We start from the raw sequence: 15,344 nt of genomic DNA, 5'->3' as shown, positions 1-15,344 counted from the left end.
AAGACAGACCCCACGTCGAAGAACCATCCCTCCTCTACTCACAGGAAGTTTCATTTTTCTTCCCTAATGTCTCCCTCCCTTCCCTGGGTATGAGTGTGTGTGTGTGTGTGTGTGTGTGTGTGTGTGTGTGTGAGAGAGAGAGAGAGAGAGAGAGAGAGAGAGAGAGAGAGAGAGAGAGAGAGAGAGAGAGCGTTCCTCCCTAACAAACTGCAAGCTTCTTTCAGAGAGAAGCTGTGCTCAAACATGGTTCTCCCATGTCAGGATAGCACATTTTCATGAGAGCAGAAAGACAAAATCCAAAGAAGATAGTGAGGCTATTCACACAATTGTAGAAAATCGGAGTAGCCTCTGCTAGCCTGTTTTTCTACTACCGTGAGAACCACTTGGCTCGGCTGCGAGCCTGGTGGTTCTTAAGCTGGTCACCCGCTTTTGTAGCCCAGTGCTTAAACCCAGTTTTTTAAATCATGAGTAGCTGCGGTGCGTCTGCACGCCGTGGCTACTCATGAGGAGACCCCTGACCAGGAGGCTAAAAAACAGCCTCCCAGTTTGGGGGTCTCTCCAGTATGCCCTGCACATTTGTGTGGGCTTCTGATGCTGCCATCCAGAGCAGACAAAAGAAATGATGAATGCAATAAGGATTAATACATATGTGTATTATGAAAAAATGAAAAACCAGCTATCAACACACATTACAGCAGACAGCCACATTGGTAGCACACATGTGAACATTGATAAACATAAGGCCATATAAAATAACAAAATACAATAACAAAATACGCAAAACCATATGTGCAGATGTCCAAATGGAGTCCAAAATGTCTTCGAATGTGGAAATGTAAAGAGTACATACAGAACAAATGATAAATACTCAAATCCAAAGGAAGGGACCGATGTGCTCAGGAAGATGTCATAAATGCCTGAAGTTCAGCTGATGATGCATACTTTCAAACGGAACAGGCAACATGCGCTGAGGTGGCTGATAACAGCAGACGATAGGAGCCGAGTGATGCCAGGAGAATGGCCAAACGACAGCCGCCCCGGAATAATAGCTGTTTCGCAGAAAGGCTTCATCAGAGGCAATTTTCCATAAATAAAGACAAGAGTGAAAAACCCATGGCTGTGCAGACAGATTTATCAAGGCATGTTAAAGCCTGAAAATAGCCTCTCTCCACTCTATGCATAATTTTATACACCTCGATCATGTCTCCCCTTAACCGCCTCTTTTCCAAGGTAAAGAGCCCCAGATGCTGTAGCCCAGCCTCATAAGGAAGGTGCTCCAGTCCCCTGATCATTTTGGTTGCCTTCTTCGGCACCTTTTCCAGTTTGACAATATCCTTCTTAAGCTACAATGACCAAAGCTATATACATTACTCCAGATGTGGCAGCACCATAGATCTGTATAAGGGGAATTTTAATATTAACATTTAAATTTTTAATCCCTTTCCTAATGATTCCTAGCATGGAATTAGCCTTTTTCACAGCTGCCATGCACTGAGATGACACTTTCGATGAGCTGTCCACCATGACCCCAAGATCTCTTTCCTGGTCAGTAACTGACGGCTCAGATCCCATCAGCGTATATGTGAAGTTGGTGGGTTTTGCCCCAATGTGCATCACTTGGCACTTGTTTACACTGAACTGTATTTGCCATTTTGTCGCCCACTCACCCAGCTTGGAGAGATCTTTTTGGAGCTCCTCACAATCTGTTGTGGAGTTCACTACCCTAAATAGCTTAGTGTCATCTGCTAATTTGGCCACTTTGCTGGTCACCCCAAATTCTATGAATGAGTTAAAGAGCACTGGTCCCAGTACAGATCCCTGGGGGACTCCACTTCCTACCTACCTCCATTGTGAAAACTGTCCATTTATTCCTACTCTCTGTTTCCTGTCCTTCAACCAGTTACCAATCCACACATGAACCTGTCCCCTTATCCCATGACTACTAAGTTTACTCAAGAGCCTTTGGTGAGGAACTTTATCAAAAGCTTTTTGGAAGTCCAAATATACTTTGTCAACCGGATCACCTTTATCTACATTCCTGTTGACACTCTCAAAGAACTTCAAAAGGTTAGTGAGGCAAGACTTTTCCTTGCAGAAGCCATTCTGGTTCTCTTTCAACAAGCCCTTTTCTTCTATACGCTCAACAATTTTGTCCTTAAATATGCTTTCCATAAATTTACCCGGCACTGAAGTTAAGCTGACCAGCCTGTAATTTCCCAGAATCCCCCTGGGTCCCTTTTTGAAAATCGGAGTCACATTGCCTACTTTCCAGTCCTCTGGTACAGAGCCTGATTATAGAGACAAGTTATATATTTTTGCTAAGTGATCGGCTATTTCACATTCGAGTTCCTTCTGAACTCTTGTTTGGATGCCATATGGTCCGGGCAATTTGCTAATTTTTAGTTTTTCAAGACAGTTTAGAACATCTTCCCTTGTCACCTCAAATTGGCCCAGTTCTTCAGCCACTAAACTATTCAAAGGCATCCTGCCTCTGAGCCTGGAGGTAGCCTATAGTCATCAAGACTAGTAGTTACTGATATACCTGTCTTCCATGAATTTTTCTAATCCCCTTTTAAAGTCATCCAAGCTGATGGCCATCACTACTTCTCATGGTAGAGGATTCCATAGATTATTTTTGCACGGAGTGAAAAAGTACTTCCTTTTGTCGGTCCTAAATTTCCTGGCCTTCAGTTTCATGGGATGACCCCTGGTTCTAGTGTTGTGAGGAAGGGGTGGGGGATTTCTCTCTCTCCATAACATATATAATGTTATAGGTCCCTATCATGTCTCCCCTCAGTCACCTTCTTTCTAAATTAAAAAGCCCCAGATGTTGTAGCCTTGCCACATAAGGAAGGTGCTCTAGGCCCTGATCATCTTGGTTGCCCTCTTCTGTACCTTTTCCAGTTGTCCATAATGTCCTTTTTGAGATATAGTGACCAGAACTGTACACAGTACTCCAAATTTGGCCACACCATAGATTTGTACTTTGCCCGGAAACATGTCAGCAGCCAGTGCAACTGTTTAAGAACAGGCATGATATCATCTCTCCAAGATACCTCAGAGATCAATCTGGCCACTGCATTTTGAACTAACTGAAGTTTCACAACTATGTACAAAGGCAGCCCTACATAGAACACATTGCAGTAGTCCGACCTGGAGGCTACTAGATGGTGCACCACTGTTTTCAGGTCAGTCTCCTCAAGGAACAGGCAGAGTTGTCAAATCAGTCACAGCTGGTAGAAAGTGCTCCTGGTCACAGTTCAGCCTCAAACTGAGACACCAGGGTGAGACCCACATCCAAGAGTACTCCCAAGCTATGGGCCTGTTCTTTCTGAGTGAGTGTAACCTACTCCAGACTAGGAAGTCTATCCCGTCTTGCAGATTATGACACCCTAAAATGAGCACCTCCATCTTGCTTGGATTCAGCTTCAGTTTATTCTCCGTTATCCAGCCCATTACTGCCTGTAGGCAGGCATTTAAGGAGCTAATACAATTTTCTGATGTTGACGACAAGGATAAATAGATTTAGGTGTCATCAGCATACTGATAACACCCAGCACCAAATCCCCTGATGACTTCACCCAGCAGTTTCATGTAGATGTTAAAAAGCATTGGTGATAGAATGGAGCCCCGAGGGACTCTATATAGTAGCTCCTGTTCTGAAGAGCAACTGTCACCAAGTGCCACCATCTGAAATCTACCCGAGACATAGAAGTGGAACCACTGTAATCCTATCCCCTAATCCCTCAGGCAATCCAGAAGGATACCATGGCAGATGGTATTGAAAGCCACTGAGAGATCCAAAAGAACCAGCAGAGTCACACTCTGTATTTTAATTCCGTGACGAAGGTGCTGGTTTGAAATGGATCTAGATAATCAGTGTCATCCAAGACCGCTTGGAGCTGTCAGCCACCATCTCTCAATTATCTTACCCAACCATGGGAGGTTGGAGACTGACCTATAATTATCCATCACCAGGGGATCCAAAGTGGGCTTCTTAAGAAGGGGCCTAACCACCACCTCCTTCAAACAAGGTGGTATCCTTCCCTTTCCCAGTGAGAAGGATATCAACAAGGTGATAATGATATCACCCCAGGGAGGTGAAAATGATATTAACTAATAATCCCGAACATGGAATTTGTCTTTTTCACACCTGCCACACGCTGAGTTGACACTTTCAACAAGCTGTCACCACAACCCCAAGATCCCTCTCTGGTCAGTATCGACAGCTCAGTCCCTATTAGTGCATATGTGAAATTGTGGGGTTTTGCCTCAGTGGTTTACACTTACTTACACTGAACTGTATTTGCCATTTAATCGACCACTCACCTAGTTTGGAGATCATTTTGGAGCTCCTCACAATCAGTTTTGGATTTCACTATATTTCACTTTCGCTGTAGTATGATCTACAAATTTGGCCACTTCACTGCTGACCCCAACATCTAGATTATTAATGAATAAATTAAAAAGCACTGGTCCCAGTACAGATCCCTGGGAGACCCTATTTCTTACTTCCCTCCATTTGGAAAACTGTCCATTTATTCCTACCCTCTGTTTCCTGTCCTTTAACCACTTACCAATCCACACATGAACCTGTCCCCTTATCCCATGACTGCTAAATTTACAGAAGAAGCTTTGAAGAGGAACTAAAACTTTTTGAAAGTCCAATATACTATGTCAACTGTATCACCTTTATCCACATCCCTGCCAACACTCTCAGAGAACTCCAAGAGATTAATAAACTGAGACTTATGCTTGCAGAAGCCATGCTGGTTCTCCTCCAGCAAGCCTTGTTCTTGTATGTGTATGCTTTTCATCAGCTTACCCAGGACAGATGTTAAGCTAACTGGCCTGTTAAGCTATGTGTATGCTTTTCATCAACTTACTCAAGACAAATGTTTTGAGCTAACCAGCCTGTAATTTCCTGGATCCCCCCCGGATCCCTTTTTGGAAAATGGTGTTACATTGGCTACTTTCCAGGCCTCTGGCACAGAGCCCAATTGTAGCGACAAGTTACATATTTTTGCTAAGAGATCAGCAATTTCACATTTGAGTTCTTTTAGAATGCTTGAGTTGATGGCCTGATGATCTGTTAATTTTTAAATTATTCAAGATGGTTAGAACATAATCTCTTGCCACCTCTATTTATTTCAGTTCTTCAGCCTCTGTCCCTGAGAAGCTCAGTTCAGGGTCGGGTATACACTCAGTATCCTCTGTCATGAAGACAGATGCAAAGAACTCATTCAGCTTCTCTGCAATCTCCATATCCTCCTTAATAATCTCTTTCACTCCCTCATCATCTAATGGTCCAACCAACTCCCAGGCAGGTTTCCTGCTTCTGATGCATTTAAATAAGTTTTTATTATTCCCCTTGACACTTTTAGCTAAATGTTCCTCAAACTCTCTTTTTGCACCTCTTATTTCCTTCCATTTCTTTTGCCAGGGTTTGTGTTCCTTTCTGTTCTTGTCATTTGTGCAGGACTTCTATTTTCTGAAGCAAATTTTCTTGCCTTCCCCATGAATAAGTTTTATTATCTTTGGAGGCCTCCAGAAGAGCAATAAAGGCCCATCTGTTCAGCCTGGCTTTTTATAATATTTACATAGTTTTAATAGTTTTAAAATGACTTTTATATTAATATTTTAATGTTTGATTGTATGTTTTATGTTAATATTCAAAATTGGTTTTTGTATTGTGAACCATCCAGTGGTATACGAATGAATGAATGAACTGCCAATATTGAACACTGGACTCACATATTACTGTTACTAGAAGTGTATTCAAATTCATCACTACCTTTATAAATAAGATATATTTAAGAGATAAACAATTTTGTATCTTATCTTCATGAACTGATGGTGCTATTTTGCAAATGGAAACATTTTTATAATAACAAACCTGCTTGTTTGTTATTTCCACTTCCCTAAATTAACATTAAGAAGAAAAGGCAGAGGAGAAACATCCTGTCTGCACAATGGCCATTAGTATTCTAAACCCCAAACATTTGCAAAGGCATTCTGGTTTGCAATATTTGTGTGCCTTACTGCAATGTATCATGGTTAGCAATATTGTAGTTCCACAGCAGTGGGTCTATTCATTCTTGAATGTGTTAAGATATATCACAGAGAAAGACTTAACAGAACATACTAACTGAGGTTGCATAAACATTTTTAAAAGGTTGTCCAGCTAAATATTTTTCCAAGATACTGTTGTCGCATAAAGGCAAGTTGAGTAAGATGGGTTTTAATGTGGTCTCCATTGCTAAAAAATTATGATTCTATGACAACTGAAAATGAACACATTACTTACCATTTTTACTGATGTCAAGTTCTCTGAGATTAACTAAACTAGCAATGCTGGTTGGCAGGCTTGAAAGGTCATTGTCTGGGATACTCAATTTACGTAGAGCTTGACAGTTGAATAATTGCTATAATAACAAAAGAAAATGAGTTATAATTCTTCCTTCCAGTTTCGTGTTAAAATAGAAGCAATACGAACATAAAATACATTAACAATAATACCTTAATTGTCTGAAGAATATTCTCATTTTACCACTCCATAGAATTCTTTTCTAATTGAAAATTTATAATCAGTAAGATTCAGTACACAGGAGTATGATCTCTTAACAAGTGACTAGGTACATTTCCTCTACACAGCTCCTTCCCACAGCATATTCGCCAATTCCCTGCCTTAACCATGGCTAAGGGATTCTGTGAAATTGTTTTAATTGTTTTTACTCTGTTTTATATTTGTTGTTTTAAATTGTATACACCACCTAGAGATACACAAATCAGGCAGTTTATCATTAATTAATTAATTAATTAATTAAGAAAGTTGAGTGTGGGGACTGCTTCTATGTGCATATGGGAGGAGGGCAACATTTGGCAATCCTTTCCTCTGCAGCTGCCTAGGCATCCTGAAAGTATGTCCTTAATGGTTGGGGGACCCCTCAGGGATATATTTTTGGAAGGCACAGGTGGCTGCAAAAGTGAAGAGGAATTGCCAAAACCTTTCCCTTTGTATATGTGCAAAAGGATCCCCTACATGCAATTCTCACTCATTATGTCAGGCCTAGTATGTAGATTTCTTTGTGCAGCTGCTTTAGGGATATATGATTAAGGGTACTACCCTCTATTCACATGCAGCAAAATAGATTCATTGGTTCAGTGAGTCTGAAAGCTATCATCCATTTGGGCTCGTGAATGCAGCAGCTTAATGCAAACCAATTTTCATTAAGGAAATTGTTACTTTTGGAATAATTTTGTCATTTACCTTTCACTCTGAAAGAATGGCAAGGAATGGCAACAATAAGGCAAGAGTGAGAACTGCACTCACAAAAGAATGAAATGACTTTGAAAAGCCTTTTCAACAGAGATAGATAGATAGATAGATGGGGTGGGGGCTAATTTAACTCAGAGAAATTATTATGACCTTAAACATTAAGGTTCCAATAGGAGTAACTAACATGCAATATGTGCTCATTCTTTTTTTTAGGAAAGAATCTATATAGCGCTAACAATGCTGTGATTGAGGCTGCGCAATGGTCCGTTCCTGTAGTTCTTTAGAATCTTAGTTACACACAATCAGTTCCCAAGGACTATCAGACTAAAGAACAAGCATCTGCATCTACTATTTAAGAATATATCATCCAAATAAGAATAGTCCAATTAATCAACCATACTACTATTGCATGCTGAGGTCTGGTGTATGACCTTACTGGTATGAGAAAATATTTTCTAGGCAGAGTGCTGGAGTGGCAGGGAAAGACTGGACTGCCGCTAAAGCCCCAGTCTGTTTCCGTTTCCACAGCGCTACTTCCGTTTTTTGAGTCACATGTTGTGTGTGACCGCATAGGTGTTCAGAAGCAATGGAGTGCTGCCAGCCTTTAGAACTTAGTTTCATTAACTTCAATGCAATTCTCAGAAAGATATTTTTTAAAGGTAACATGACTGTAGGAACTAATGTAAAGTCTGTTAATTTAATAGAAATATTTCCTGTCAATCAGCCTGTCATAGTGACAGCTTAAGCAATGTTTCCAGACAACTGCTGCTCTGTATCAAGTGGAGAGAGAGGGGCCTGAATTCCACCTTCCTCCCCACCCTTGCACTTTGATAAGGCAGCCACCTTTCCAAGGCTAAGAATGGGAAGAGGGACTGTTAGGCTGCTTCACCATCACTCTGCCTATTGCAGAAGCAGCACAAAGGATTGTAGTTCACTCACCACAGCTCTTCCTGGTGTGGAAGCAGGGGCGTAGTGAGGTTCCTAGCAGCAGGGGGGCAATGTTCAACCAGGGGGCTTCCATTGCATATGCGAAGCATGTACAAGCCCCATGCCACACACCCTGTGTCTGATGTCAGATGCAAGGGGGTGGGGCAACCTACCCCCCCCCCACAAGACTTCCCCTCCCCGTTTCTTGAATGGTAAGCCTTTCGGTGCAGGAAAGTGGACACCACAATGGCCAGCAGAAGTGCCAGCTCGATGGTGCGGAGCCAGGCCAGGCATGGGGCTGCCGGGGTTGCTGTCCTATTCCGCTGAGGGTGGTGGAGAATCGGGGATGGGCAGCCCCTCCTCTGGTGGCTCCTGCATGGTGGCCAGGGGGCAGAGCAGCGGTGAAGGGCAGTCTGTTGGGAGGAGGAGAAAGGAAGCTCCAGCATGCTTCTTCAGGGACCAGCACCTGGCGCAGAAAGGGCAGTGGCAGGGTACCAGCTGCAGGGTATCAGTGCCTGGCGCAGAAAGGGTAGTGGCAGGGTGAGCCTTGTGGGGCCCCTTGTGGGCCCCCTGGCCCTCTAGGCCTGGGGACATTTGTCCCCCTTTGTCCAATGGATGCTATGCCCATGTGTGGAAGCAAGAAGAGATCATTTTCAATATATTTGGTGACAATTTGATGCAGTTCTCAAGGTAGAATTTAATAGCACTGATTCATACAAAAGAAATCTAATTTTCTTGTTATCCATTAAAATGGAATATGTGCTCCCAGTTCTACGCAATGGGAAAAATTCCAGACAGGTTAAGGTCCCAAGTTGCTAGACTTCAAAAAGCAGAATCCTGCTTTTACCACAAAACAACAACACTACAGGCGCGTAACAATGATAGGGCAAGGGGAGACAGTTGTCTGGGGGCCCCACTGCCTGGAGGGGCACCCCAGGGGCACCTCATGTGACTCCCCATTGCCCCCTGCCCAGCCCCATAGCCTCTCAGCTACTTGCCCTCTTCGCCGTCTCTCCTGCTTGTTCTGCTGGCCCGCAATGGAAGCAGCAGGCAAGCTGCAAAGAGCTCCTTTTCTCCCGCCTCTCAGCTGATCGGCGGGTGGGCGGGGCTTCCACGGAGGCCTCCGTGTAGGCCGCAGTGAAGCCTGAACTCGAGTAGGGCCCAAGCAAGCCAGGAAGGAGGAGGCAGCTAGAGTGTTCTCTGCAGCAGAAGACCCCTTGCTGCCCTGCTTAACCCAGACCAGCATTTGCCAGGTGGAGTGTGAACTCCTTTTGTGGTTACCTTTCCCGCCCCCCCCCCCCATATATAGGGATCTGCTTGCCATAGGGCTTGGATATGGGGGTGGGGGGAGGGATCGAGAAGTCTCTGAAAATTTATTTTGAAACAGCTTGGAAAATTTGCTGACTTAAAAAAAACTATCTAAAAAGTCCTATAAGTGGCTTGTTTCATGGCAGAAAATTGCAAAAACTTCTGGAACAGTATTTTATTAATTTTATTTATTCATTCATTCATTTATAAATGCACTTATGTTCAAGTTGTTTTGCAACCCAGAAGGTCTGAGTGAGAACTGTGAACCATGTGTGGTGCTTTTATTTTATTTTTCTTGTGTGTGAACTGCTCCCCAATAACTTGCAGGGACTTCAGGGTAAATCTGGCCAACATGTGAATGCAGCACCTCCATTCCAGAGGAGATGTGTCTTAAAGGGCTTTAAAAGCCTCCTGTGAAAAACCTCCTGCAATCAAACTTGACTGAATTTGTTCAGAATTCTGGGAAAACAAACATAGGTTCACCCTGCATGGTTGAAAGTCTCCTTTGCTAATCTGCAGCGAGGGGCCCATTTTAATAATTCATCTTTCTAGTGTGTTCTAGGCATTAAAAGTAATACAAATGTATAGTACTCAATGTATATCACTATATATTGTGACGTGTGTGTGTGTGTATTCAGTGAAATGTATTTGCAGGCAGCATACTTATTTTGGAATATCAGACTTAAATCCTTGGGGGCCATTTTAAAATCTTGTCTCTGGGCCCACTCCAACCTTGCTACGCCCCTGCAACACTATACTTAATTCTCTGCTGTCACAACAAGAAAACACATGGAAACATCTAGTTAGTTCCCCTGAAGTTTAACTTTCAGACTACATAAGTCTAGCCCCTGGGACACACTCTTTATTTAATCCCCAGATTATCCTGGACAAAGAACAAGTTTCAGCAAAGCTACAAAAATTATTTAATCAGGCATTCCTTCACTGGGTAAGCAGAGAACCCGATGGGCATTTGCTCAGTGGCAGAACAGACTGCAAAACTGAATAAGTTGAAATTTTAAAAAGGTTATATTTTATGATGCCCATGAAAATATCAATAACAGAAACAATAACTGAAGAAAGATATGTCTTTTAACAGCAACTGAACAAAGGAAAAGGAAAAGATGGAGTAAATGAAGCTTTCTTTCCCTAAATCCGAATATGTTCCCTAACTAGTAGTAAACAAACACCCTGCATGTTAGGGGTGTTTCTCTCTCTCTTTATATTATTGTGTCCGGGATCCCCCTCTCTTTCCAGATAAGCCAACTCTTTTGTATTTTTTCTCCCCTCAACAGATTCTCTCATTTTTATTTCCTTATCTAACCCTGCGTCCATCCTTCATAGTAAAGCCCAGTTTTCCAACAGACTATAAATGGAACTAGCTGGGCCGGGTGCAGAGCATCTGCGCCTCCAGCCGGCCCACCCACCACCGCTGCCTTTTTCTCCCCCTGCCCCACCCGGCTTTCTGGCCGGCCAACTGGCCTGCTTCTCCCCCTGTCAGCTTCTTCCCCCCGTGCTTTCAGGCTAGGCTGGGCTGGCTGGCCAGCCTGCTTCTTCTCCCCCCTTATCTGCCCCCCTGCCAGCATTTTCTGGCTGATGGACTGGCCGGAAAGCCAGCCTGCCACCTCCTCCCGCCCACCAACTCCCAGCAGTGGCCTCCTCCTCCCACCGGCCCGCTGCCTGCTGCTCCCACTGGCTGGGCTGGGCTGGCCCACCACTGCCTCCTCCTTTCGCTGGCCAGCATCCCTATTTTCTCCCCCATCCCCATCGCTATCCTATCCGGCAGCTTCTCACGAACTCTCGCGAGAACTGCCACACATGGGATTAGCGATGGGTATGTTTAAGAGAATTATATATAAAGAAGATAATCTGGGTCAGTTTTTATCCCTCCCTGCCTACATAATAATCAACCATCTCTAAGGAAGATCCACTGATTACAAAGGACAGTACAAATCTTCATATCGACAAGTATATTTTAGCTGGCTGATTTCACCACAGCTGGTCCTACCTGGAGAGGCTGTTTCAAACTAACCTCTGAGCACATGCAAAGTACAAATTAGGAATTTCACAATAACACTAAGAAAAATGCAAAGATTACTTTTAGGTTGAAGAGTTATTTTACAACACGCCCTAACATTCTATTTTGTTGTTTAAAAGTAGTAATATCATTTTGCAAACATTTTCACATTTTCACAGAGGAATCTTCAATTATTTCAAAATATCTGGTGTTATTGTTTCAGAACACACACACATTGAAAAAAAATTTAAGATTGTTCAGTTTATTTAACAAATAAAGCTTTAAAGTTTAAAACATGAAAATATCAAATTTCCAAATCTGGAAAGCATTTTACTTTTAGGGAAAAGATAGTAGCATAGTAAAGAGATATCTGGGGGGCCTAGAAATTGATAACCCACGCTTTCAGTTGGTGCCAAATTTGTGTTTTATCATAGCCATTTCCTGTATGATTCCTAATATTTTCCACCATAAGTAGATGACATATTTCATGTATATATCTCTTCAGGATGGTTGAAGAAAAAGAAAACCTTTTCCACTTGATGGAAAGTTGGGCAATATTTTTTAAAAAAATATTTGCCTTTTCTTTGTTCTTACCAGTGTATTGCAGAATAGGGATGTGCCCGAACCACAGTTCAAGAACTTTTAGGGAAATTCTAAAGGGAACTTTAAGAAAAAGGAGAGCAGCTCCTTACCTGATCTCAGCTGCCCCATTCAGCTTCCAGCTGGGGCAGCGCACATCCCAATAATCCCCCCCCCACCTGCGTGGCATCAGCATGCTCATGGAGTCCGTGCATGTGCATGGTCAGCAACATCATGCTGACCACAAAAATGGCACTCGTGCATGTGTGGACACCATGTGCATGCTGATGCCACACAGGAGATTATTGGGATGTGTGCCATCCCCAGCAGAAAGCTGGATGGGGCAGCGAAGAGCAGGTAAAGACCTCCTCTCCTTTTTCTTAAAGTTTCCTTTCAAATGTACCTAAAAGTGCTCAAACTATGCTTCAAACCGCAGTTCAGACACATCCCTATTGGAGAAGGCAACCAGGAAAACACAGGGAGCTGCCTTATACTGGCCCAATTCAGGCCAGTATACTACTTTATACTAGCGCCAAAGTTGTTAAACAAACCTGTGGTTAATTTCTGAACCCAAGAATTATGCCACAGATGATTGAACAACTCCAGTTTAGTTACTGCTGGCCAGAACAACCCCTCCCTATTCATAGTTCACTGAGGTTCCACTTGCATTGCCAGACTGTGGGCATTGCATCAGCGTGTCAGTCTGCTAGTCCCAGCAACAATTTGCCAGGAAGTGAGAGGGGACAAGCTCTGTGTGATCATGTCTTCTCAGCATCAATCACCGACTAGGGAAAACACTTATTAACTCTTTCCTGCCATTCCTTATACGAGAGAGTTTCCTGGAATTTCTAAGCTAAACACCATATGCATAATTAGTGATACCACCAGGATGGCAAGCGGTTCTTCCAAATGAGAAGGGGATATTGTGGGAGAATAAATACTACTACTACTACTACTACTACTAATAATAATAATAATAATAAATAATTAACTGGTGGGACCATAACATTGAAAAAGTTGTAGAAAATGAAGATGCAAAAATATTATGGGATTTCCAACTACAAACAGACAAACATCTGCCACACAATACACCAGATATAACTGTAGTTGAGAAGAAAGAAAAACAAGTCAAAATAATCGACATAGCAATACCAGGGGACAGCAGAATAGAAGAAAAAGAAATAGAAAAAATTACAAAATACAAAGATCTACAAATTGAAATTGAAAGGCTGTGGCAGAAGAAGACCCAAATAATCCCAGTGGTAATTGGTGTCCTAGGTGCAATTCCAAAACAACTTGAAGAGCACCTCAACACCATAGGGACCACAGAAATCACCATCAGCCAGTTACAAAAAGCAACATTACTGGGAACAGCCTATATTCTGCGACGATATATATAATAATAACAGCAACAACACTGATAATAAAATCCAGCCATCCCAGGTCCTTGGGAAGGACTCGATGTCTGGATAAAACAAACCAGTCAATAACACCTGTCTGACTGTGTAAACAATAATAATAAATAAATAAATAATAAATAACTTCATTTGTTATCTACTCCATAACAAATTGTTCTCAGGGCAGCTTCTATGGGAGAAACACAGAAGACTCACCGGGAACTGGGAAGGAGAGGGTGGTGGGTGGGTGGACGAGAGAAAAGACATTTCAGTAGAGTTTATGCTGAAATATAGCTGCACAGCTGCTACTAGTGACTACAGCAGATTTCATATCCAGTAGTTGTAGGAGGTGTTTCTGGGACCTGTTACCGGCTGGCAAAGTGGCGCCTGGCATGCCAGGTGAGTGCCACTTTCAGATTAATCTGGAGGATTAATCTGGATTCAACACACCATAGTTTAAAGAGCAGGGGAGCTTGACAGAATTAGTGCAGGTTCCTGGGATTTGAAAGGGCAGTCATCAAGACTCCCCTCAGCACGGATTGTGGTGCAAACCCATACACTGGAAAGGAACAAACATTGGAAAGGAGCCTACAACCAAAAAGTAGCATCTCCCTAGGGTGAATCCACTTGCAGTGTTGCTGCACATAGGTTCCAGTCTGGACAGTTTGTCAAACTCAAGTTAAATGTCTAGAAAAATGTTTTGTCACAAGGATCCCTTTTGGGAGTCCTCTTTTAATATCCCTTGGGAAAGACAAACTGTCTTCTCCAGTTAGAGAGTAAGAGACTTGAGGACCCCTCTTTCCCTGGGAAGAGAGGATTGGACCCCTCTCTTCCCACCTATACTGGTGAAAGGTAGACTTAACCCAGGGATCCTGCCCCTGTCTGTTGGGGGCTCCTTTTTGCACACACACCCATTCATTGTTGGAATAACAAGGGGGAAAGGGTTCCTCAGTTCCCAGAAGGGAAGGGAATAAAGAGAATAGAGCACCTGCTAAATTACCTTTCTAGGGTGACAGGGTTGCAAGAAGATATTGGGAGTATAGGTGAAGTATGCTCCACATCTCTTACAACTTTTAAAAAGGCAGTCAAGACACATTTGTTCACCCAAGATGCTTTTGTTCTCCCAATGTTCAGTAAGTAAAAATGTGTGACAACATGTCACTTCTCCTAATTGGATGTTGCTTGTGAGTAGTGGACAGATTTGAAGTTTGGCTGAAGAGTCAATAGAGAATTTACATCAATTCATTTTGAGCTTTTATATTATTTCAAAAGTAATCAAAATAATAGATGGGGCTCTCAGAAGTCTTAGTGCAGACCACTTCTGTGTAATTTCTCTCTTTTGCTACCAATGCATTTTGGGAAATTGGAAAGACAACTTATCACCAATGACATATTCCAGTGACTGTTGCTGGTGTCTATCCTATGTTTCTTTTTAGATTGTGAGTCCTTTGGGGACAGGGATCCATCTTATTTATATATTATTTCTCTGTGTAAACTGCCCGGAGCCATTTTTGAAAGGGTGGTATAGAAATCTAACTAATAATAATAAGAAGAAGAATAAAATGGAATCTTTGATTTTAAAAAGTCTCTTTAAATTATTGGTAAATATTAGCCATGCATTTTAATTTAAACAGGAAATAACTCTGAAGTAGCCACTGGTAAACTGACCTCCATCACACCCCATTTCATCTCTATGAAGCAGAAAAATATGATTTAAGATCCTGAGTTTTTTCTGTTAACTGATATATACAGCCGGAGAAATGACTCACTTCTCTATATCATTTTTCCTTCAACCCCCTGGAGAGTCTAACTAAATTGCTTCTCCAGTTATAAACAATTG

General features: G+C 42.4%; 1 protein-coding gene across 27 annotated transcripts in view; it reads right to left on the bottom strand.

Moving 5' to 3' along the window:
* LRRC7 (leucine rich repeat containing 7) overlaps positions 1-15,344 on the bottom strand; it is a 378,525-nt gene that overhangs the window by 200,353 nt on the left and 162,828 nt on the right. For 26 of the 27 annotated variants that reach the window (XR_008306746.1, XM_053248546.1, XM_053248555.1 and 23 more), the window contains one exon: positions 6,308-6,425. Coding sequence is in view for 26 of the 27 variants with exons in the window: in XM_053248546.1 (XP_053104521.1) it covers positions 6,308-6,425 (118 nt within the window). In the remaining variant the exon portion in view is untranslated. Of the gene's footprint in view, positions 1-4,329; positions 4,373-6,307; positions 6,426-15,344 lie in introns of those variants that run through there. The other variant, XM_053248568.1, reaches the window with a different exon arrangement.

The sequence above is a fragment of the Hemicordylus capensis genome, chromosome 4, assembly GCF_027244095.1.
Source record: "Hemicordylus capensis ecotype Gifberg chromosome 4, rHemCap1.1.pri, whole genome shotgun sequence".
In the NCBI taxonomy this organism is placed as follows: Eukaryota; Metazoa; Chordata; class Lepidosauria; order Squamata; family Cordylidae; genus Hemicordylus; species Hemicordylus capensis.
Note: the sequence above shows the minus strand (reverse complement) of the source record. Positions and strands in the feature narration are given on the sequence as shown.